General features: G+C 48.3%; 2 protein-coding genes across 2 annotated transcripts in view; one reads left to right on the top strand and one right to left on the bottom strand.

The window, feature by feature from the left end:
- Nucleotides 1–1,240, bottom strand: part of LOC149343825 (cholinesterase-like) — a 28,120-nt gene extending 26,880 nt beyond the window's left edge. The window contains exon 1 of the mRNA XM_089547079.1: nt 1,070–1,240. Within this exon, the coding sequence (XP_089403205.1) occupies nt 1,070–1,240 (171 nt within the window). The remainder of the gene's footprint in view (nt 1–1,069) is intronic.
- On the top strand, nt 1,037–17,171 carry LOC149343824 (kelch-like protein 10). The gene is made up of 8 exons (XM_089546066.1): nt 1,037–1,429; nt 2,172–2,462; nt 5,584–5,865; nt 7,044–7,236; nt 10,930–11,099; nt 13,955–14,063; nt 15,021–15,353; nt 15,931–17,171. Exons 1-8 carry the CDS (start codon nt 1,239–1,241, stop codon nt 16,210–16,212), a joined length of 1,851 nt encoding a protein of 616 aa, XP_089402192.1. The 5' UTR covers nt 1,037–1,238; the 3' UTR covers nt 16,213–17,171.
- Nucleotides 17,172–22,059: the final 4,888 nt, after the last annotated feature.

The following is a 22,059-nucleotide window of genomic DNA, read 5'->3' as shown; positions in this document are numbered from 1 at the left end:
GCAACAGCCGGGATTTGATCCAGCAGCGTCATGATTAGGTGCCGAACGGCTTAACCACGACGCCAGCTTGGAAGGTGGCAAGAAAAACTAATCTAGGAACATTAAACTTTCATTAGCAGGAACCACTCTCTGTGCCTTTGACGCGGTGTGACTACGCCTGATTTTGGAGCTAAAGAATTACTTAGACGCCGATAAATCAGAAAACGGATTTTGCGCCGCCAAATGCGACAAGACTTCCAGGTTCCATACAATGCATTTTCAATCGTGCGTACGCTAGTTCATGATTTTTTAGAGGGAATGGGATCAAATACTGCGATATATTTCTTTTCTGACCAGGAACCCTTTGGGCTCGTACATATACCTACGGTGACTAACGAAAACGTATTCCACATTCTGCTATGATCTCTGAAATCAACAGGTCTGTGCTTGAGCCACTTCCTCTCTCGCTACAATATTCACTTCTCGTTTATGCTTTCGCCAAGCTAAGCCGGCAAACACCCGGCTAGCCCCGCTGCCGCCGTATCACTTCCACTCGGATCATTGTAGGTTCTCGTGGGCAGACTCCTCTCCTCTGGCTCCGGCTGTTCTTGCTTAGTTTTCTATGCTCCTCGGTAGCTCAGTGGATATGGAGTGCGGCTGGTGAGCAGAAGGTCGCAGGATCGAATCCCAGCCATGGTGGCCTAAAAATGGCAATCAAACCCGTGTACTGTGCGAAATAAGTGCACGTTAAACAAGTGCGGGCGGGCCAAACTAATCCGAAGCTGTTAGTACGAAGTCTCTCATAGCCCACGTGCAGCATCGAGAGGTTGAACCCCATGCCACACGACGACGATGATGAGCCAAACGTCATCGTCGTCATGGGGTGGGGTTGATGATGTCCTCAGGCTTAATTCTCGAAGCTGCACGTGTGAGAACGCGCTTCAACTTTTTCCTTCCCTGCGTCGACTGCAAACAGAGAAACGCGCCCGACATGTGTTCAAAGCTAAACAACTACCTTTTACATTTGGAAATTCATTTTCAAAGCAGGTGCTCAGCACATCTGCTGCAGCGATGACCGAAATGCGTTCACCGGCAACCTGTAGTTTTTCCCGTCAAGGAAGCAGGCACTGAGGACGAGGAAGACGAGGGCGCCCTCTGGGGGCGGCGTCTGCGTAGTGTGCGCTGCAGCCAGGATCCGTCGGCGCCACGGCTGACGCTGCCCCGGGGCCTGGGAAGGCCGGCCACGGTCGGTCGCCGCCATGGGCAGCAGCGGCGTGGCCGTCGCCGCGGCCACCGAGCAGCAGCAGCAGTCGCTGCCTACGGAGGTGCGCCAGGCGCTGTGGGACATGCGCTGCTCGGGCACGCTCTGCGACGGCCTGCTCAGGACCGACGACGGAGGGGAGTTCGCCGTGCACAGGGCCATCATGGCCACCTCCAGCGAGTACTTCAGGTGTGCACGCCACGTGTCGCCGCGGCTCGACCGGTTGTCCCGATCAACGGGAAGACATGTCAGCTGGCATAAAGTGGCGCACGGCGCAAAAGTGTTGACAGAACACGTGGTGGTCTGTTGAGTGTTATCCCATAACGTTCTTAGTCATTACTTCGTCAATGGAGTCTTCCACGCTCTGGTGTTGTGCGTGTGGCTGTTTTTATTAGCTCTAGGGTGATTAGCTTGCTTCCAAAGAGTAAGCACCGCAACTAGTTTCTTTTAGTCTTCAAACCTTTCTCCGCTGTCCTGCTTTCAACACAACGCTGAAAGTTTCAAATGTGGAGCAACTCTTCCGCTATTGACGAAGCCACAGTGGACTGAGACGACCCCTGATGGGCAGATAAACCATCTTTGCTCGAGGAGCATCAGCTGTAGATTAGATGCAATGAAAATTCGTTACATATATGAATTCAAACAGAAGGTTGATTTTGCTGGTTAGTGTTCATAATGCGGCTTTAAAGCACGACACAATGGGGGAAACATACACAGAGTTGAGATATTTACACATTGAGATATAGAAATTCAAGTTTTAGAAGCAAATGGTAGGAGGCAAACAATCGTGTTTAGTGTTCCTTGAACCACAGGCTTCTCCAAATTTTTAAAGGAAATAAGACACTGAAAATGTCTGGTTTATCGAGCTGCTTTCATAAATCTAGTGTCATACGAGCGTCGCTTTCCCTTCCATGACACATCGGCTGTTCAGAGCTCTGTTTGGACGCCGCCTGACCAAGGCGGACCGCGCGGAAGCTTTGGTACCCGGAGTGCTGAAGCCAACCATGGCAATCATCGTGGAGTTCGCGTACAGACGCGTCACGTGGGTGGGCTGCGACAATGTGGAGAGCCTGCTGGAGGCGGCCGACTACCTCTGCATCATGGGCATGATCAAGGACTGCTGCGACTTCCTCCTCTCCATCATGACCCCCGAGAACTGCATCTCCATCCACAACGTGGCCAAGCTCTACAACTGCGTCGACCTCACTGCGAAGGCTTACAAGTAGGAGATGCGAGGTGGCGGAAGCGTCGGTTCAGTTTAAGAAATGCAGCTTTTCGAACGGCGTCGTTGCAGGTGTCGCTGTGCTTCTGAACGAAACTGTCTTAACTACTGGCAGAAGAAATTAGAGGCTTGCCTCGAAACCTACGTTAGCCCTTATCTTCGAGAAAAAAAAAACACAATTGTCAGGTGTTTGCTAATACGTTATATGGATCAAGGTGGCGACGATGCAAACTATTTATTTGGTCTAATGAGATGTTTGCCCCGTCCATGAGGGCCCTCAATTCCAGGCTCCTGCAATGGCGGCCATCGGCCTGACCTAGTCTACCGGCTTGCACTTCCATGTTTGAGCATGAAAGCATGGCTTTCCACATGGAGGAAAAAAAGCTGAGGAGGGAGCGTCCGGCGACAACCTTGAAGCCTCGTCTTAACAAGTAAAGATATAGCAAAAAAAGGACAGTGTGTCCCCCCGTGATCGCACCACGTGATAGCGTGCGGTAAAGTCTAGCCCCGCTGCGCGCGCGCATGCGCCGATTAGCGCGGCAGACTAACTGTAGATCAACTTCCTTGCTGTAGACGCCCGCGCCGCGGGTCGCGCATACGCGCGCACTAAAACATACCGGAATCAAAACAGAAAGGACTGGCTCGGAGAGCGAAAAACTGAGGGAGAAAACGACTTCAAAACACTCGGCTTGCGAACGCTGGCCGCGTGACGTCATGCTCCCTCCTTAGTTTTTTTTTTCCTCCATGGCTTTCCATTGGGCGAGGATGGTGCTATGGGGGACTGCCGATTTGGGTTGGTCTGCCCAGTGGCCTTCTATAGGCAACGGGTACATTGCAATGTGGGCATATCTTAGGGTAGAGTGTGGGGTGTAGTTTGTGCAGGAAGCTAAGGTGAATATATTATATGTTAGTTTGTGGCATTTGCAAGACGGCGGCCTCGTCTTGCGTGAGTCGGAGTCATGGATATCTGTGTATGACCAGACGTTGATGCCGGGGCAGACTTGCGTACTGATTAGATATGGCTTCGGTGCCCGGTAGGTGCTTGCACTGGCGACAGCGTTTGCACGCTGTTTCCCAAGAAGTGATTCATGACCGTGTGTCCATACTAGTTTAACCTTGGATGAAATGCTTGCACTGGCAACAGCGTTTGCACGCTGTTTCCCAAGAAGTGATTCATGACCGTGTGTCCATACTAGTTTAACCTTGGATGAAATGCTTGCACTGGCAACAGCGTTTGCGCGCTGTTTCCCAAGAAGTGATTCATGACCGTGTGTCCATACTAGTTTAACCTTGGATGAAATGCTTGCACTGGCAACAGCGTTTGCACGCTGTTTCCCAAGAAGTGATTCATGACCGTGTGTCCATACTAGTTTAACCTTGGATGAAATGCTTGCACTGGCAACAGCGTTTGCGCGCTGTTTCCCAAGAAGTGATTCATGACCGTGTGTCCATACTAGTTTAACCTTGGATGAAATGCTTGCACTGGCAACAGCGTTTGCGCGCTGTTTCCCAAGAAGTGATTCATGACCGTGTGTCCATACTAGCTTAACCTTGGATGAAATGCTTGAACTGGCGACAGCGTTTGCACGCTGTTTCCCAAGAAGTGATTCATGACAGTGTGTCCATACTAGTTTAACCTGGGATGAAATGCTTGAACTGGCGACAGCGTTTTCACGCTGGTTCCCAAGAAGTGATTCATGACCGTGTGTCCATACTAGTTTAACCTTTTATGAAATAGTAGCGTAGGCTCTGAAAATTCTGTCCGCGTACGGGGATACGTGGCCCTTGCTGTAGTTTCAGCATGCTGCGTGCGAGTCTGTAACGATGTTTGTGGTGTTAGTCGAGGAGGAGGGGGGCTGGAGACAATGGCTAATGCGGTGCTTCTTCACCCGGTTCCAAAGTGGTGGTGGGTGGGATGAATGGGTGCTTGCTGTGTAGCGGACCCTGTCCCATGGCTCAGCACAGCGTAACGTATACGAAGGAACACAAAACGAAAAAGTCCTCTGGCGAACTGAAGCTTCTATGCCGCCCCTTGTTCATTTAGTGCTGTCAAGAATCCCGTTTCCTGCCTTCTTTTTAATATGAATATACGAAGGAAGTGGGACCGCGTTAAACACCCTGCGCTTTTGTTCAGGCGAACTACACATAAAGACGTATGGGGTAATATAAGTGTGTTTGTTTAAACTATCCCAGAACGAGGTAATTTACTGGTATGCTTGAAACACTTAGATTACGTCAAAAGGGCTTGTGGTTCAGCCAGAAGGATAGATTTCTCTGCGTTGAGCTGCAGCGGATGGCCACTGCTCATATTTTTGTGGCGACTCGCGCCAGGCGCGTATTGTACAAGAGCGTGGGTGTTTGTACCTGTTGGTGCGTATTCATGGCGAGACTGTAGCACAGCAGGAGACGGGGACAACTATCACTGTTGTGATAGGTAAAGACAATGACATGACCATGCGATTAATAATTAAAGCCGAAATGTTAAATTCTTCAGCTGTGACGCGTATAAGTACTCTATCTGTACTTTTATGCGATAAAGAACTATCGTTTCTAAGGCACGAATATTGTTAGCGCAAATGATAGCATGCCTTTGGCGTATAAATGGTTGGTTGGTTGGTTTATGGGGTTTAACGTTCCCAAAGCGACTAAGGCTATGAGAGACGCCGTAGTGGAGGGCTCCGGAAATTTCGACCACCTGGGGTTCTTTAACGTGCACTGACATCGCACAGTACACGGGTCTCTAGAATTTCTCCTCCAAAGAAATTCAACCACCGCGGCCGGGATCGAACCCGAAGTGTCCCAGCTGCCGGTGGCTAATGCTACCCATGTTGGCCTGCCAAAGCGGGGGCCCTGGATACTCGGCGTGACCGTGTCAACTGACGTCTTCCTACGTACGGAGGATCTTTGGCGTATAAATGAGATGCATGTGTTAAATAAAACTTGCTGGAAGTTAGCGCTCGTGTTGTTCGTTTCTTCTTCGTGTGCCCTCGTCCCCTGCTGCGCTTACAGTCACTTAAGTAATGTGATAAGACATTCAACCTGTAATTATTGCTATGCATGGCATAGGAGCTAAGCATAGGAGCGCGTTTCACGAGACAATATGCTCTGCTCATCTGTGCAGTTATCTGATGCGGAACTTCATTGAAGTGTCGGAGCAAAGCGAGGAGCTTCTGAACTTGGACATCGACGAAGTGGAGGCCATCCTGTCGGACGAGAACCTGAACGTCATCAAGGAGGAGACGGTGTGGAAGGCCGTGCTTCGGTGGATCGAGTTCGACATCGAGAACCGGAAGCAGCACATAGCGCGGCTTTTTAAATGCGTGCGCACGGGGCTCGTGGACACCGAGTTTTTCATCGAGAAGATCAAGGCCTGCAAGTACGTGGCGGAGGACGAGGCCTGCAGGTGCGTACGACGGCTGGCTCCCTTGACACGCGTGCCTCACTCGGGAAAAGCTTGAGTTGGTTTTGTTTACTGGAACGCCGGACCTGTTGCCAGCATCTTGGCTTTGAGAGAACAGACATCATTCGAATAACATTTATTTTCCTACATGGTTTAACTGGCGCACTGTGGGCCTGTAGGATATGGTTTGGACGTCGGTGGCCGCTTCCTAACTTTTCTCTGAGCTCTTATGGCTTTAGTTCTTCATTGCGCTTCGGGTTATAGTATATGTAAAAAAGCGTTTACAGAAAACCACGTGGTACAATTTATTGTACGTTTAAAATAACGCCATGCAGTGCTAAATTGTCTTGTGCAGCACCATGAGGCGCGGGAAAGATTTGCGGGGTGTTTTTGCGAGACGACTTGATTTTTCTTGCATCGTATGATGAATATAAAGTTCTTCTTTTATAGTATCCCAGCTATTGACAGTAGTTGTGACTTATACTCCTTTTATGCCTTTTGATGAAGGCAGCCATCAGATGATCACCTGTGCGGGTTGTGCGAAGATAGCTTCAAATACGAGGCACTAAAGCGAAAGAACACTAATGAGAAAGCATGTGCACATTTCATTATGAATTTGTGAAATTGCGAATTCTTACAAATTAATTCCCTCACTTTTGGCAAAGCCTCAAAAGGCTTCCGCGACACACGCATTGGCCTTTAGCACACTCTACAGTAGTGCAAGCATTAAGCTGTTCTTGTATTGCGATACACGCTTTGTGGTATTACGTAGTATTACATGGTATCTTGGTGTGATATTGCGCTGTGAGGGTTGAATTCAGTGTACATGTCACGCACCTACGTTTGTGATTTCTTATACGAGATGTCAGTTTGGGCCTTGCAGAGGCAGAGCGCCATTCGTGCTCGCGCACGAACCAGTCCTCAAGGGCGATTTCTTCAACCGGAACCTGTTTTGCTGTTAACTCGAAGGCATAGAAGATTATCATTAGTAGAGGGTGGCGACATTCATGGAACAGCTACGTTGTGAAGGAGTACTTAGGTAATCAAAATGGAAAACCACTGAAGAATAGGATGAAATGACGGTAGGATGAGTCCGGTGCGCTTAATGCCCTTATTGAATGCATCGTTTCTACCACTTCACTGCTTTACAACGAAGAATGCTCTACTGTGGGTGTGCGCAGGCCCCTTGTCATAGATACGCTGCGCTTCCTCTACGACCTCGACGTTATGGTTCACAACGTGGAGGTGCCGACGCCCCTGTTTGCACGTCCACGCATACCGCACGAGATGATGTTCGTCGTTGGTGGTTGGATGTCCGGAGGACCCACGGCCTATATTGAGAGCTACGACACTAAGGCGGATCGCTGGATCAAGGTGCGCTGGCTTGTACGGTCCCTCCCTGAACCCAGAGGAATTCGGGCACAACAATTTTTCGTTGCGATACTGTCAAGGTAGTTTTGGTCAGTAGATGTACAGGTGCAGTCAAAAGTAAATGGAAGGCGCGACAGCGTGGCAAACCATGTCGCAGCGCTTTCTAACGCCGGCTCTGGTGACTGATTAGCTCGGTCGCCAGGAAGCCGCGCGCACTATCAGCAGACCCTTGCCTCGAGCGTACGGCAATCACTTTCGGCGGCTCGAACGGATGCTTATTGCTTTTCAAATGTGACACCACGGATTTCACGGGCGCTGCCTGCGATGTGTTTGGAGAGCGATTTGCGCCGTTTGAAAATAGCAGCTGGCGCGCGCAACCTCCGGTATGCCCGGCAGCGAGCGGTGCAATCACTGTTGTTGTTGTTGTTGCTCACCTTGTAGTAACTAATCAGTCATGATTTTGCCATCATCGGCGTGACGCGGGGCGTCTTTTATTTTTCCTTGTGCTAAGATTCACATGGTTTATTATGGCTGCTCCAGTGTCCGCTAAGGAAATAAGGATGAAGAGCCCTCGCTTCTTTTAGTGCCTTCATTTCGTTTATTGTAAGTTGCGCATATACCCTCGCGCATGTAAGAACGAATAATGCGCACGTAATACTCAAAAGGACATGATGCTGGTTTAGTGGATTTGTTCTACCCAACGGATGACGAGTTAAAATACGCGAAATGCTCATGTTACAAATTGGCTAAGTAGTAATGCATGCTCAGCGCGTAAAACGTAACAATGAGATTCTTTATTTGCCTCAGTAGAAAGAATGTCGTCTAGTTGATTTGGCAACAAAAAAAAAATGTAAGGTGCAAAAGTAAACGTGGTTCAGAAGCGCGTGAAACTGCCGTTAACACGATTGGATGCTTCCATGCGCTGGGGCAGAGAATCGTACAGAGACTGAAGAAATTCGCGGTCTTGCTTAATGCGGTCCCATTCCCCTGCAACGGCAAGCCACAACTCTTCTTTACTTGTTGCACCCAGGTTCATGCGTGCCAAGTTAGCTTTAAGAACTCCCCATATATTTTCAATAATGTTGAAGTCCGCGCCCTTTGGTACCCATTGCAGCTATCGAACTCCTCGCTCTTCTAGGAAATCTTGGACGACTTTAGCTTAGTGGACGGGGCTGTGGTCCTGCTGGAGTCAGTAAAAGCCATCCTTAAAGGGGCCGTCCAAGGCGAAAGGGATGAGGTAGGTGTCCAGGACAGCAGCCATAATAAACCATGTGAATCTTAGCACAAGGAAAAATAAAAGACGCCCCGCGTCACGCCGATGAGGGCAAAATCATGACTGATTAGTTACTACAAGGTGAGCAACAACAACAACAGTTATTGCACCGCTCGCTGCCGGGCATACCGGAGGTTGCGCGCGCCAGCTGCTATTTTCAAACGGCGCAAATCGCTCTCCAAACACATCGCAGGCAGCGCCCGTGAAATCCGTGGTGTCATATTTGAAAAGCAACAAGCATCCGTTCGAGCCGCCGAAAGTGATTGCCGTACGCTCGAGGCAAGGGTCTGCTGATAGCGCGCGCGGCTTCCTGGCGACCGAGCTAATCAGTTTCCAGAGCCGGCGTTAGAAAGCGCTGCGACATGGTTTGCCACGCTGTCGCGCCTTCCATTTACTTTTGACTGCACCTGTACATGTATTAGGACCAAGAATGATGTAGCTGAATCAAAACATGTGAAATGTCGCTAGCCTCCAAACTGTGCATGGAAGAAAAAGGGACTGAATTTTAAACGTTGCTGTGATGAAAGGAAGTAGAGAAAAAAGAATGTTGAGCATTTTGCCAAACAACAGTTAAAGTAAAAGCATGTGAGCTGGGTCTAGTTTGTTGTAAATCGTGCATGTTTTTAACGCGCTGTACACTTCACTGACGACCGCGAAAGAAGACGACCACTAAACACGCGCTTTTTGCCTCGGGTGATTTGTTTTGCGGTCGTCAGTAAAGTGTACAGCGCGTTGCATGTATGAATCATTAAGGAATTAAGCCTGACAGTCAAGATGTATTCCGAGAGACTAAAATGATCTCAGCTTGAACTCTTTCGCCATCATTTATGGATGCTGGTGGGTGTGCAAAATAAATGACCTTGAAGATGCCGCAGTGGCTGTTGGCATCTTTGAGTGCTGATGTAAGCCAAGTTTTTGATCTGCTCGTTATACGCCGAAGGGTGCCACGAATTGGCTGGGTTGACTTACGATGAAATGGTGAATCAAGACTTTGTAAGTTCAGCAAGCAATACTTGTGATCCTTTGTTAACGGAGGAAAAAGAATGTAACGAATGGATGACTTGCTTATCGAGCAGCTGACTGACTGAGCAAATAACTTATCTTCTTCAGTCTATGAAGAAAATTAGTAGGTAAGAATTACTCTCTCCGAGAGGAGAATACGTAACCAGGTGCGGGAGACACTCAGGTGGCGTGGAGAGCAGAGATTTATGGGGTACGGTTGCAGCGGCTGGCTCGCGACACGGGTAACTGGAGCTCATTGGAAGATTTCTTTGTGAGCAGTGAACGCAACTGGGATGATGTTACCAATGATGCTGAAAGTCTTTTCTTGAGAGCTAATCGAGTGGCATTACGGAACCTTGATGTTCCACATCTGATCAAAATGGGCTTCCCTTAACCTCCTTGTTTACTTTATGTGTGCAGGTAGCGGAAGTTGAGCAGTAACGTTTACACTCCGGTGATATGGGATGCCAGCTCATAGTTAGCGTCTTGGCTGACTAAAGCATGTTTTCTTGATAATTATACAAGACGTTGGCAATATTCTTCCCTGAGAGCTGTGCTCATTTGTCATGCGCTGTTGCACTTACGCCACATCATTACTTCTTCCTGCTGTTATTGCTAAAAGAGGGAAGTAACAATTTAGCTTAAACCTTCCTGCAACTCGCAGGTTTTTCGCAATGTCATCTATCGAATTCATGGTTATCTGCACTGTATGTGCAATCTGCTGTTAAGCTACTCTGTCTTCGTCGCTAATCATAGCCTCAATTGTGTTAGCACTTATCTGTATTGAGACAGCTGCCTGGCGAACGGCTTGCAGCGCCTCTTCAAGACCTTCACAGTAATCTAATTTTTACACATAAGTCGGACGATCGCGTATGCTACCGTCACAATCATAGTCCTGTTGTGCCATTTCTTTAATATCTCAGCAGCCCTTTTAAGCCGGATAGAGTCAGTCACGACTCCCTCGTCAGCAGCTGAAAACGCATCATAAAACATGAAATCTTTGGACCAACATACAGCCATCTCTAAATAAATTTAGACATATGTATTGTCCTGCTACTAAAGAAAGCACACTCACGCCACTAATTCTTATCGTTTCAGGCCAGTACCGAAACATTTCGGCCGGCTGTCGCAAGTAGACAATTCAACGAATGCACCAAGAAACACATTGTCTTAGTCGAGCTGAGAGATGACTGAGGATAACGTAGATAGTAAGAGAAACTCTCTAATAGAGAGCAGAGTGGGTGAGTCAAGAGTTGCAGGATAATGAAAGTTAACGTAGACAACACCATTAAAGAACACAGTGGGTGTGCCAAGAGTTCAAGAATAACGAAGGATAACATGGACAATGTTATCAACAAACCATTAAAGAACAGAGTGAGTGAGTCAAGACTTGAAGGATAACGTTTTCTGCGTTTGGGCAGGTAGACATCTCCGATCCCCTCGGACCCCGCGCCTACCACAAGTGCGCGGTAGTCGGCTTCGAGATATACATCATCGGTGGCTTCAACGGAGAGGACTACTTCAGCAGCGTGAGGTGCTTCAACGCCGTGACCAAGGAGTGGCGCTCGGTGACGCCCATGCACGTCAAGAGGTTGGGGAGCGCTTCCGCACTCGTTAAAGGTGCACTGAAGAGGAACCTGAACTCGTATTTTTGGCGCGGGAACTCAATCTACACATTCCCAGCGTTCTCAGAAGCTACAATTTATTGCCCTGTGCGGCCGATTTCCCTAATTAAATCGGAATTAACGTCCGGCTCCCGCCTTTTTTTTTTGGATTCCCCGCATACGGTGGAAGGAGTCGACCAACGCATGGAGTACCTTTCAGGCAGTCTCGTGGCGACTTTGCTTTCGCTTTTATTTCATTTATTTTAGGTTTCCATGAATAAATAGGTCTAGACAGAGACGACATAACTGCAAATTAGGCCCACGGAAATAAAAATACGCGTAGACTCTTTGTTTTCGCCGATTACTACGCATCACTCCGCCGATGGCAGAGCGGCAAACCGCCACGGGACTGGGTGAAAGGTTAGTCGACTCCTCCCACCGATTGCGGGGAATTAAAAAAAAAAAAGGCAGGAGCCCGACGTAAATTAGGGAAATTGGCTGCACAGGGCAATAATTTGAAGTTTTGAAGAACGCTCGGAACGTGTAGATCTAGTTGCAGCGGTAAAAAATGAGTTCAGCGGTAAAAATACGAGTTCAGATTCCTCTTCAGTGCACCTTCAAAGGAAGCAGTTTGACTAGTGCAATGCGGCCATCAGGCACGTTTAAAAAAAATTAACATGTACACTTAATTCCATTATGCGTTGCCAATGGCACAGGATTTGCAGCTGTTGATGCCTTGAGAGGAAGTGGCGTCAGTTCCAGTCTGACGGCGTCACTTCTCTCCGGCCATTAGGAATACTTCCTTATGATATCACTTCCTCCAGCCATTCAGAATACTCCGGTCTGGTGATAGCACTTTCCTGAAACCACTGGGCAAATTTTATGACTGACAACGCTTCCTAAATGAAGAATTAAAAAAAAATTTTGTGAATTTTAATGTAGTGAAGCTAGTCCTGTCGGGTAAAAAAGAAAAATGATGCTTTCACGCCAGTACAAAAACATAACAAATTCTCTCTACATCTACTCGGGAAAAGTGCAATGCGACGATAGAAAAGGCCAACTACAGGTTAACACGATAGTTTGATAAAAATATTTTTCCATTTGATACCACAGCGGAAATCAACAGATAGAAATGACTGGCCTGGGCTGGAAACCCATCTGTCTAGCATACTCAAGGGAACATAAGTTCGGCTTTGTGCACTCAGACACGCGTGGGATCTTTCAAGTAAGGCCAAATTACTGTCGTCAGAAGCGCCTTGTCTGCTCGCAGGCTACTGAGGATAGGGAAAACGCGTCTGCTAGATGACCCGCCGGGGTGGCTCATGCAGTGGCTTTGACGTTTGCTTACTGATCCCATGGTTGCGAGTTCAATCTCGGCTACGGCGACCATACTTCGATGCAGGAAAAGTACAAAACCACTTGAATGCTGTGCGGTGTTAGGGCACAGACCGCCTAGTTGGTCGTGGAATTTAGATCCAGGTGCTATAAATCAATTCGCGGCCCTCCACTGCGGCGTCCCTCATAGCCCATGTGTCGCTTCGTGACGTTAAAAACCACGATTTAGAATTTTCTATTGGTGCGCTAACACTAAGGCTTCTAATCTGGACAAATCCTGTTGTCTGCTTATGTGAAGCCGGTTAGACGTGCAGAAATAAAATAAATGCTGCCTTGTTGCGGTTTTGAACCCACTGCGGCGTGAACAGAACAGCTTCGCAGTCCACTTCACGAGGTCACTACGCTATCTCCGCAACCGTTCACCCGTCGTCACTCTGCCAAAAGCAGCAGACTAGCGGTAATATCTGTCCCCCGCTGTGCATCTTCTGCTTGCTTGCCCGCAAGACACATAGAATAAATGCTTAACACCTACTTTAAAATGTACGATTACATGGACACTGCGCAGAGACGCCAGTTCTGCTGAGCTTTTATTGAAATTGGGCGGGCTGATAGAAAGTTCTCTGTCATTGCGCGATGTGATGTTGAAAACCAATAAGATATGACACTCGTATGCAGAACGTTGGGCGTTTATTTAAGAGAAAGGCGGACAACTGAAGGAGCTACCCTCCTCGCTTCGCGGCTGAACCTCGAGTGCCTCTTCCCTCCGCTCGAAACCGCGTCCTCCTCCGCTGCTTCTCCACGGGGGCGTTTTTCTAATCTTCTCTCTTTGGGGGTGCTTCCCGTCGGGGTGTGTGTAGTTTTTGCTTCTTTCTCCTGCCACTCAGCCTTTTTGCGAGGGTGAAATACATCTTCGTAGGGAAAGGTGGTGGTGCAGCTTTTGCTTTTTTTTTTCATTCTTTTTGCCGAAGGGTGTCCTCACGAACGGAAAAGGGGGCCAGCCTTTACACTCTGGTACAACGAACTTAAGAGGGTTAACCTCGAATGTACTGAACCTAAGTATGCCACCTCGGATGCAACAAATTTTCGTGTGTTAACTCGGGTATAATGAAATTGGGCGTCTGCACCTTGGATGTAACGAACTTAGTGTGTTGATTTCGGATGTAACGAACGTTAGTGAATCAACCTCCCAAATAACGAACGTTTAGCTGGTAACGCATTGAAAAGATCCACCGAGGATCGCCTAAGAGATTTTTTGTTTGTACAACACCTGTAATTAGTCCAGAAAGAGCCATTCTTTGGGACCCTAAATTTACAAGCTGTAGACATGACTGCCACACAGCAGTCGCTGTGTCGTATGGGGTCATTCAGAAACCGTAATGGATGAAAATTCATTTCCTTGCTCCTCTAGTTTATCGTATAAATTCATATTCTTTAATGCGTTTGCTTGTTAACAATTTAAAAGAAGGACTGTTCCGCGCACGCACTCGCGCACACACTAATGCTCCAGGTGCTACGTCAGCGTGGCTGTGCTGGACGAAATCATCTACGTCATGGGCGGCTACGACGGCCGGCACAGGCAGAACACTGCCGAGAAGTTCGACTACCGCGCCAACCAGGTACGAAAGGCCCTCACGAGTCGTAATGGCAGCTAACGATATCTTCTGAACCGGATGATTTCTTACAGCAGTCGCTCCGATTCCCCTTAGTTAAAACTATTTACGCAATATATTGTTCTCAGTCCCGTGGTTTCATGCCCGCCACCTTAAACGCGAAAAGGTAGCTTAAGTTCTCAAGTTCACTTCAAACACACTACCTGAAGCTCTATTCCACTCCCCTTTTCACAACTTATGCTTCATGACACACTTCTCGGAAAAAAAAAAAACTATCACTTTGGTTGGCTCAATCTGCAATTATTCCTAGTGGCTTAATCTATGTGAGTGTGGCCTATTCCGTAAGTGGGGATAAAATGCGTTCAGTCAGATGCCCTACGTGACAGGAAAGGGGGAGCGCGTTCTTCTGCTCGTTGTTAAAACAGAAAAAACGACGAGTGACGTTGTGACATAATTGTTTGACCGATGCAGGTGCTCGCCGTGATCTGCCACATCTTCTCCTGTGGCTAGAAACGTTACACCAATGAGAGAGAGAGCCCAGAGTCACAGGCCGTTCGCCGTGGACAGATGGAACTTTAGGCATGGTATTAAAACCGAAAAGCAAAGCCCTATGTATAGCTTGGTTTCAATGAATGCCGAGTTCTTTCGCATCTGCTGTTGGGGGCAAAAGGGGTGTTGTCAGCGCAAGGAGAAGTGCAGTGGTACTTCCCGGAAGCGCCTGCTGTAGAGACAGGCGAGGAGGTGACAATGTTTTATCTAGAGGGCTGTGAGTTTGTGCATCTCGATGCGTACGCTTGTAATTTGCGAAAACACCGAAACGTGCCGTAAGACAAAAGAGCTACTACTGGGGCTACTACTGGGGAGCAGCAGTACGTCTATAATGAGTGGCTCCTTACCGTTAAGCTGTTCGACTTTCCACCACTTTAAGAGTGTGCGCCCGTGGTGGCTCGCTCGGTCTCGCAGTGGACCATGATCGCGCCCATGCACATGCAACGCAGCGACGCCTGCGCCACCACGCACAACGGCCTGGTGTACGTGACGGGGGGCTTCAGCGGCAACGAGTGCCTCAGCTCGGCCGAGCGCTACGACCCGGAGCTGGGCCAGTGGACCGTCATCTCGACCATGCGCTTCCGGCGCAGCGGCGTCGGGTGCATCGGCTTCCGCGACTGCATCTACGCGGTGGGCGGATTCAACGGCACCTCGAGGCTGTGCTCGGTGGAGAAGTACAACCCGGAGACCAACATCTGGACCACGATTCCCAACATGAACACGCCCAGGAGCAACTTTGCCGTGGCAGTGAGTGACGCTTTGCTGCCGCTGCAGCGAGCGTGAAATGATCTTTCACTGATCGTCATTGCCCAGCGCGTCTGGCACCAAGTTCCTGATTAAGGAAGGAAGCATGGGCCAAGTCCACATTTATAATCGATCCCTGGAAATGCAGAGTCAGCTGTCAGTTAGATGTAATAACTGCTGGCAGAATAAACAGCATTACAGGAATAAGAGCAGCGTTCCAAAAACGCATGGAAGGCTCTGGTACGTTAAATCTCGCGTACCATGCCTGCTGTAACCGAGAAGGGCCTATGTGGAGATGTTACTCTGCAAACAGCTTGAAGGCTCCACGGGTTATCTTTTTAAAGAGAGCCCTGCTCTTGGGACCGCGTTGTTCAATTTTTTCACAACGTAATTTATATTTCATCTCAGTTCCCACTGCTAAGTTCAGTGCCTTTATCTTTCCGAAGTCGCTGAGCAGAAAATATACAATGGAGCTGGGGACTTCGTCGTTTGTTGTTTCTTCAGACACATCCTCCATGCATGAATGAGCTGGTGAGAACAGCCACAAGTCTATATCTGTTGTGCATTTTCTCCATTGCAGGTCATTGACAACCTTGTATTCGCCATCGGGGGCTTCAACGGCGAAAGCACGACCAACCTTGCCGAATGCTACGATCCGGTCACAGACCAGTGGTACGAGGCCACAGACATGAACGAGGCACGCTCGGCGCTAGCCGCTTGCGTCATTTCCGGTCTGCCCAACATCCGTGACTACGTGCACCAGCGCCGCGACAACCTCATGGAAGAGAAGCGCCAGAAGATGCTCGAAATACTTAGGCAGCGGTCCCAGCCCCGGACGCAAGAGGTCGACAGGGCTCGCTAAGCCAGTGCTTGTGTCCCTCCTTGCTTTGCAGGTAACGGAGACCAGTTGCCAAGGGTGTGAGACAAGTGATCCACGACGTTCCTGCCCGCCCGCAGTCGGAATTCACGAGTACACTGCCACGATGAAGTTGTCCTTATGGTTTATTGGTTCAGGCCAAATTCGATTGAACGGCCACCTAATGGCACCGTGCCGACTGCTTCCAAGATTTCAAGGGTTGATTGGGCTGTGAGAGGATCTCACTCGGATCGCTGTGAGCTGCGCAGCCCACAGTGTGAACAGCGCCGAACAATGAAACGCATGAAACAGTGAAACAATGAACATGAGCCAGGCATGATGGGATATGTGGACACAATATTTAAATTTCCCTCTTCAGTGAAGCTTTGAATACTGTTGCTTGCCGTAACAAGCCGGAGATGATGCCTGCTTCATGCTAGGCAAAATTCAGTGCAACATGTTGCGAACGCTGGTCGAGTTTTTGATGCGGAATTCTACGATTCTCGCGGCGTCGCGTAGACTTTCTAGGATAATCTACGTCAACATTTTTGGAACAGTTACGACTCTCACTGCTTAAGATTTTAATTTTTCCTCTCGTCTCCTAGGTGGCTAACCATTTCTTACATTATCGTTTCCACCTAAGAGCTGGTCTTGACAAACGTTACTCCCTCTACAAAATCTCGATCAAGCTTTCTTCATGCTTTTCATGCCTTCATTTGGTGTGGCAGATTACTTTGCGGAAGACTGATTTGATAGGCTGCAAAGCGTTGCGATCTGCATTGAAACGAAACAATAATGCACACAGACGCATTTTCGTCGACTTTATATGTTGATTGTAAAATATCGTTGTGTATTTGAACAATATGTCATAATTCGGAAAGTAAAATCTTACTTTAAATTTTACCGGACGTCTGAAATCATTTTGCCTGAAGTCGTTAAGGATACACGCTTAAAATAGGCCAGAATCGTATTGCTGACAATTTAAAATAATTCAGGGCTCAAGAGCCCGTGGTTACAACGGACTAACGATCCATGTTGGGCACCACTTGATTGTTAAACAAGTAAACAAACAGGCAGACAGAGAGACAAACAAAAACATAAAAAGCAAACGAGCTAAGAGATAAGGAAATTAACAGCAGGGAAGTGCAGGACAGGTTACACGAGACATGATAGGGAAGGGCGAAACTCAGCCTGAGCCGGAAGGAACAGGTATGGCGTGGAACTTATGCAAGCATCGTGTGTCCTTTCGAAAGCGTTTACCCGTGAGTATCTATAGGCGGGCGTGAAGCCAACCTGCAATCCTGATTTTACCAGTAATTGCTAAACATCTTTACAGCGACGCCTTGCCAACGCGCCACGCTGATTGGTCGGAATGGAGAGAGGTTACACATGGCAGCATGGCAACGAGCTACACTCATTGTTCACGAGGGAGTAAAGTCACACATGACGCCATGACAACGAGCCGCACTGATTGGACACAATGCCCACCGCTGATTGGTCTGAACACGAACACTCGACTCAACCAAGCTTTCGTTGTAATTCGCATTACCGCAACGGTAACGTGCGGTAAATTTTTAGACATTCTGTTCGTTGCTCCCGGGATAGGGCAGGTGAGTCCTTGCTACTTCGATAACCCCAGGACAACTCTACTGCACAGGCGAAGCCCACATTTATCAGCGTAAGATAACATTCAGAACCTAATGACTGCGACTACCACAAGGGCAATGGTCTGGCTCTTTCAGGACGTCGTCCGAGACCTTAGCAGTGCGGCGGCAGAGGCCTGTGCAAAGCGGCTATCTTGTTCACGAACCACTGCGTCGACGAAAGAATCAGCGTACCATTGCCTACCTTGCGTAGGATTTTTCCTTTGGTTTCAAAGTATGGCAACGAGTACTGCTGATTCTAGTTGGACGCATTATGTGGGGCCTTAAGAAACTCTGTCGCTCTGATGTTTGTGTAATACGTTCATGCACTAATGAAAACGATTCTGATTCTGCTGGTGGGATTGTTGCACTGACACAAGTTGTACTACATGGAGAAGCAGCAATGCGTTGCTATTACAACATGCTCAAGCATGGGTTTCTTGTCGAGTGCGCCTTGTAAGTGCGTTGAAGAGCTCCCATGTACGTCTTTACATTTTGCCAACATTTTGCTGTTGACAATTACGTTTGTAGAAAGTGAGGTTGTGCGCACATTTAGCCGTACCCTCTCCAGTCAGCGTGCAGATCGACGGTTGGCTTGAAGTATGCACACACATTTTAAGTGTTTAGAATTTCCAAGAACTGAGCAGGATGTACAGCCTTTGTCAAAAGTTTAGAGCCCAGGGGGTTTGCTTCTGGGCTGCATTGCTTTGCTCGTAATGCGACCTCAGCGTCCCAAATCTCCTGAAGGTAAGAAGATTTTTGGTACTGCTTCCTCCGATGCGTAGGACTTCCACAAGTGCTGGAAGAGCGCCATAATAGTGCTTAGAAGCAAACCCCCTGGGCTCTAAACTTTTGACAAAGGCTGTACGTAACGCAGCGTTATACTGTTACCTAAGCCGCCCTGGCTCCAGTGTTTTTGTACACTATCGTGAACCCGTTGTGAAAGTTACCTAGTCGTCAGGTCTCCAATACAGCACCCCTCGCAGCCTGTAATAGAAGTTCGCGATTTAAATGTGTTGACAACCACAAAAATGCTGCTTGTAGGGCTGTTTAGTGCGGTGTTAATTTGTTTCGCACTGCTGCTTGGGTAAATAAGACAAAAAGCGTAGATCCATAGATTTGATGCAATTTATTTATTTCTATGTTCTCCTCTAATCAGTCACTCCAACGTAGACTAGTGTTTTTGTACACTATCATGAACCCGTTGTGAAAGTTACCTAGTCGTCAGGTCTCCAATACAGCACCCCTCGCAGCCTGTAATAGAAGTTCGCGATTTAAATGTGTTGACAACCACAAAAATGCTGCTTGTAGGGCTGTTTAGTGCGGTGTTAATTTGTTTCGCACTGCTGCTTGGGTAAATAAGACAAAAAGCGTAGATCCATAGATTTGATGCAATTTATTTATTTCTATGTTATCCTCTAATCAGTCACTCCAACGTAGACTAGTGTTTTTGTACACTATCATGAACCCGTTGTGAAAGTTACCTAGTCGTCAGGTCTCCAATACAGCACCCCTCGCAGCCTGTAATAGAAGTTCGCGATTTAAATGTGTTGACAACCACAAAAATGCTGCTTGTAGGGCTGTTTAGTGCGGTGTTAATTTGTTTCGCACTGCTGCTTGGGTAAATAAGACAAAAAGCGTAGATCCATAGATTTGATGCAATTTATTTATTTCTATGTTCTCCTCTAATCAGTCACTCCAACGTAGACTAGTGTTTTTGTACACTATCATGAACCCGTTGTGAAAGTTACCTAGTCGTCAGGTCTCCAATACAGCACCCCTCGCAGCCTGTAATAGAAGTTCGCGATTTAAATGTGTTGACAACCACAAAAATGCTGCTTGAAGGGCTGTTTAGTGCCGTGTTAATTTGTTTCGCACTGCTGCTTGGGTAAATAAGACAAAAAGCGTAGATCCATAGATTTGATGCAATTTATTTATTTCTATGTTCTCCTCTAATCAGTCACTCCAACGTAGACTAGGAGCGATGACACTGACTTGCAGTGCGACCTTCACGCAAACACCGTGTTGTTTGATCACTACATCGGAGTCGCGCGGCTTAGCACCAGAAACGTTGCATCACGTTTTGAAGACTCTTGTGAAAATTCTTGCGGTTCGAATAGCAGTTTTCTCGTAAACAGAGCCTCTAACGTATTTTCGCGAGGAAAAGGAGGCCTGCACAGCCGTGGTGGCATACCCAAACTGGCGCCATCGTATCTTTCAGTTCGGTCTGCACAGCCGTGGTAGTGTACCCAAACTCTAGTTTATCGCGGTGCGTGCTCATCGCCGGGTCTTCCCCATGGGTCTTTCCGTGTAGTTAACGCTGCACCTGTGTTCCTCAGATATGGCGCTTTGAAAAGCGTTACCTTGGTTTGATGAATTCAGTACAGGGGTAAGAGCTTTGTGGGATGAAGGGAACCTTGGTGTGAGGGCGTCCGGCACGTACAGCTATCGTCGCCCCTTTGTGCAAGGAAAGCAAAGACTGTAGTTTCAACGGTGACCGCTGTTAAAGGTAGATTCTAGCAATGGATGAGCTTGCAGATGAATCCGTGACGTCATGTCATCAGGAGACCGTACGCGTGCTGATATATTTCACACGATGGATGAAACCAGAGTCCAACAGAGAGCACGGGCAGCAACTGCAGGTCTGAGGTGCGGCGAGCGGCAGAAGCACCACCCTGCTGCAGTTGCTGCTCCGTGCGCACGGCAGCTGCGGAAGCTTCGACATGGGCCCGTATTATAATTTGTGTCCTTTTAGAAAATGCCCCTTTCGGCGACTTGGAAAGGCACGCAAGTTGGGATACGGGCCCTGGTGCGAGAATAGTCGAAGTTGATGCGCAACATAAGCATCGTTTGGCTGAGAAAGTGGCATTGCCAAGAGATGTGGGAGAAGAGGACTATGATAGTGTTCACTACGAGAAACGCAGTTGCTAGAAAAAGACTGAATTTTGCAGGAAAGAGCTGGGATTACAAAACCAATTAGAGGAAGAGCCTCCAAGAGCAAACACTACATCGAAAAGAAAAACACAGTAAAAATAGAACAGGAAAGGGAGCACGGTGACCAGACAAGATAGTGTTTCATTCTAAATTTGCGTTGATTCGCTGCCAGAATACCAAAGCGAAAAAGCACTCTCCTTTTTCCGTCCATATCGTCTGTGGACACGAGTTGGTCGGCCTGAATCTGTCACGTCATGCCACGTTATGCGCGGTTCATCCTCGAGATCAGTGAGTCAGTCTGTCGTGAGCACCCACCTTAAGGGTGCATGCAATGGAATCTGGGCCGTCGTGACGGCAAGACTGTCTGAATCACGTGACCAGCGCCCCAGCGTCATAAGCTACGTGCCGCACAACAGGTTTGGTCTGTGCGGCCGCCACTGCCACCGGCGCGCGGGAGACTGCAGGTCTCTTCGGTATGACAACACTTTCTGCACCAGTTCAAGGAGCGCAGCACTTGTGAATTCGTTTTATCAGTGCAGCGCGTGCCTGCTTCACTTCCGTCTTCGTTTTGCGAAAGTGCCAGCGTAGTGCATGCACGAGTTCTCGGCTGGCTTGCACGCTCCGAAGTGGAAATGCAGCAGTAGTGTAACAATATGGCGGCGCCCATGTGTCGGTCGGAGTAGCGAAGATGTGACAGTAGTCTCAATGAAATGATGGCAGTTCTTTCTTAAAAGGAGGAGGGGCAGAACTGTTCGTGGCGTCAGAATTGTAAACCTGTGCGATCAAGTAGTGTCGAATGGGATGCATTTCAACGCACGTCCGTGAATCATCTGTGTGTATACATGCGACGATATTTTTTTTCTGTGAAACGACGATTTCCTGGGCTGGGCTGGCTCATAGCAACATTCCATTGCGATTGTTTACATGAAAATTCTTCATGTATTCTGGGGACCGTTGACATCGGCGGCACGCAGTTGTCTGCAATTTGGTGGCGACGCCTAGGCTAGCAGACGACCAGGACTGCACTCGACCAATCGTTTGGGAAGGAGACAGTGCCAAGCTGCACTTGAACTGACGCTGCTCGCTGGCGGCACCGCCGCGGAACTGCATGGAACTAGTGCCGCGAATGCAGCCAAATCGAAATCTTACGTCTACACGCGAGGATTACCTTGTCCTTGAGGTTCTCAGCGGGGTTGGGCTAATAAAGGCGGTATGAAATAACATACGGCTGCGGACGGTAGCAGTCTGAAAAATTACGGAGGGCGCTTAAGGCTTC

Source organism: Amblyomma mixtum, chromosome 5 (assembly GCF_055824585.1).
Source record: "Amblyomma mixtum isolate Tamu chromosome 5, ASM5582458v1, whole genome shotgun sequence".
Lineage (NCBI taxonomy): Eukaryota > Metazoa > Arthropoda > Arachnida > Ixodida > Ixodidae > Amblyomma > Amblyomma mixtum.
This window is presented reverse-complemented; position numbering and strand designations above follow the sequence as displayed.

Excerpts from the sequence above, each read along its gene's own strand:
- LOC149343824 (XM_089546066.1), top strand. The coding sequence starts at position 1,239 with ATGGGCAGCAGCGGCGTGGCCGTCGCCGCGGCCACCGAGCAGCAGCAG. Across the intron at positions 2,463-5,583 it reads CTCACTGCGAAGGCTTACAA|TTATCTGATGCGGAACTTCA; the intron begins GTAGGAGATGCG and ends TCATCTGTGCAG. Across the intron at positions 14,064-15,020 it reads TCGACTACCGCGCCAACCAG|TGGACCATGATCGCGCCCAT; the intron begins GTACGAAAGGCC and ends TCGGTCTCGCAG.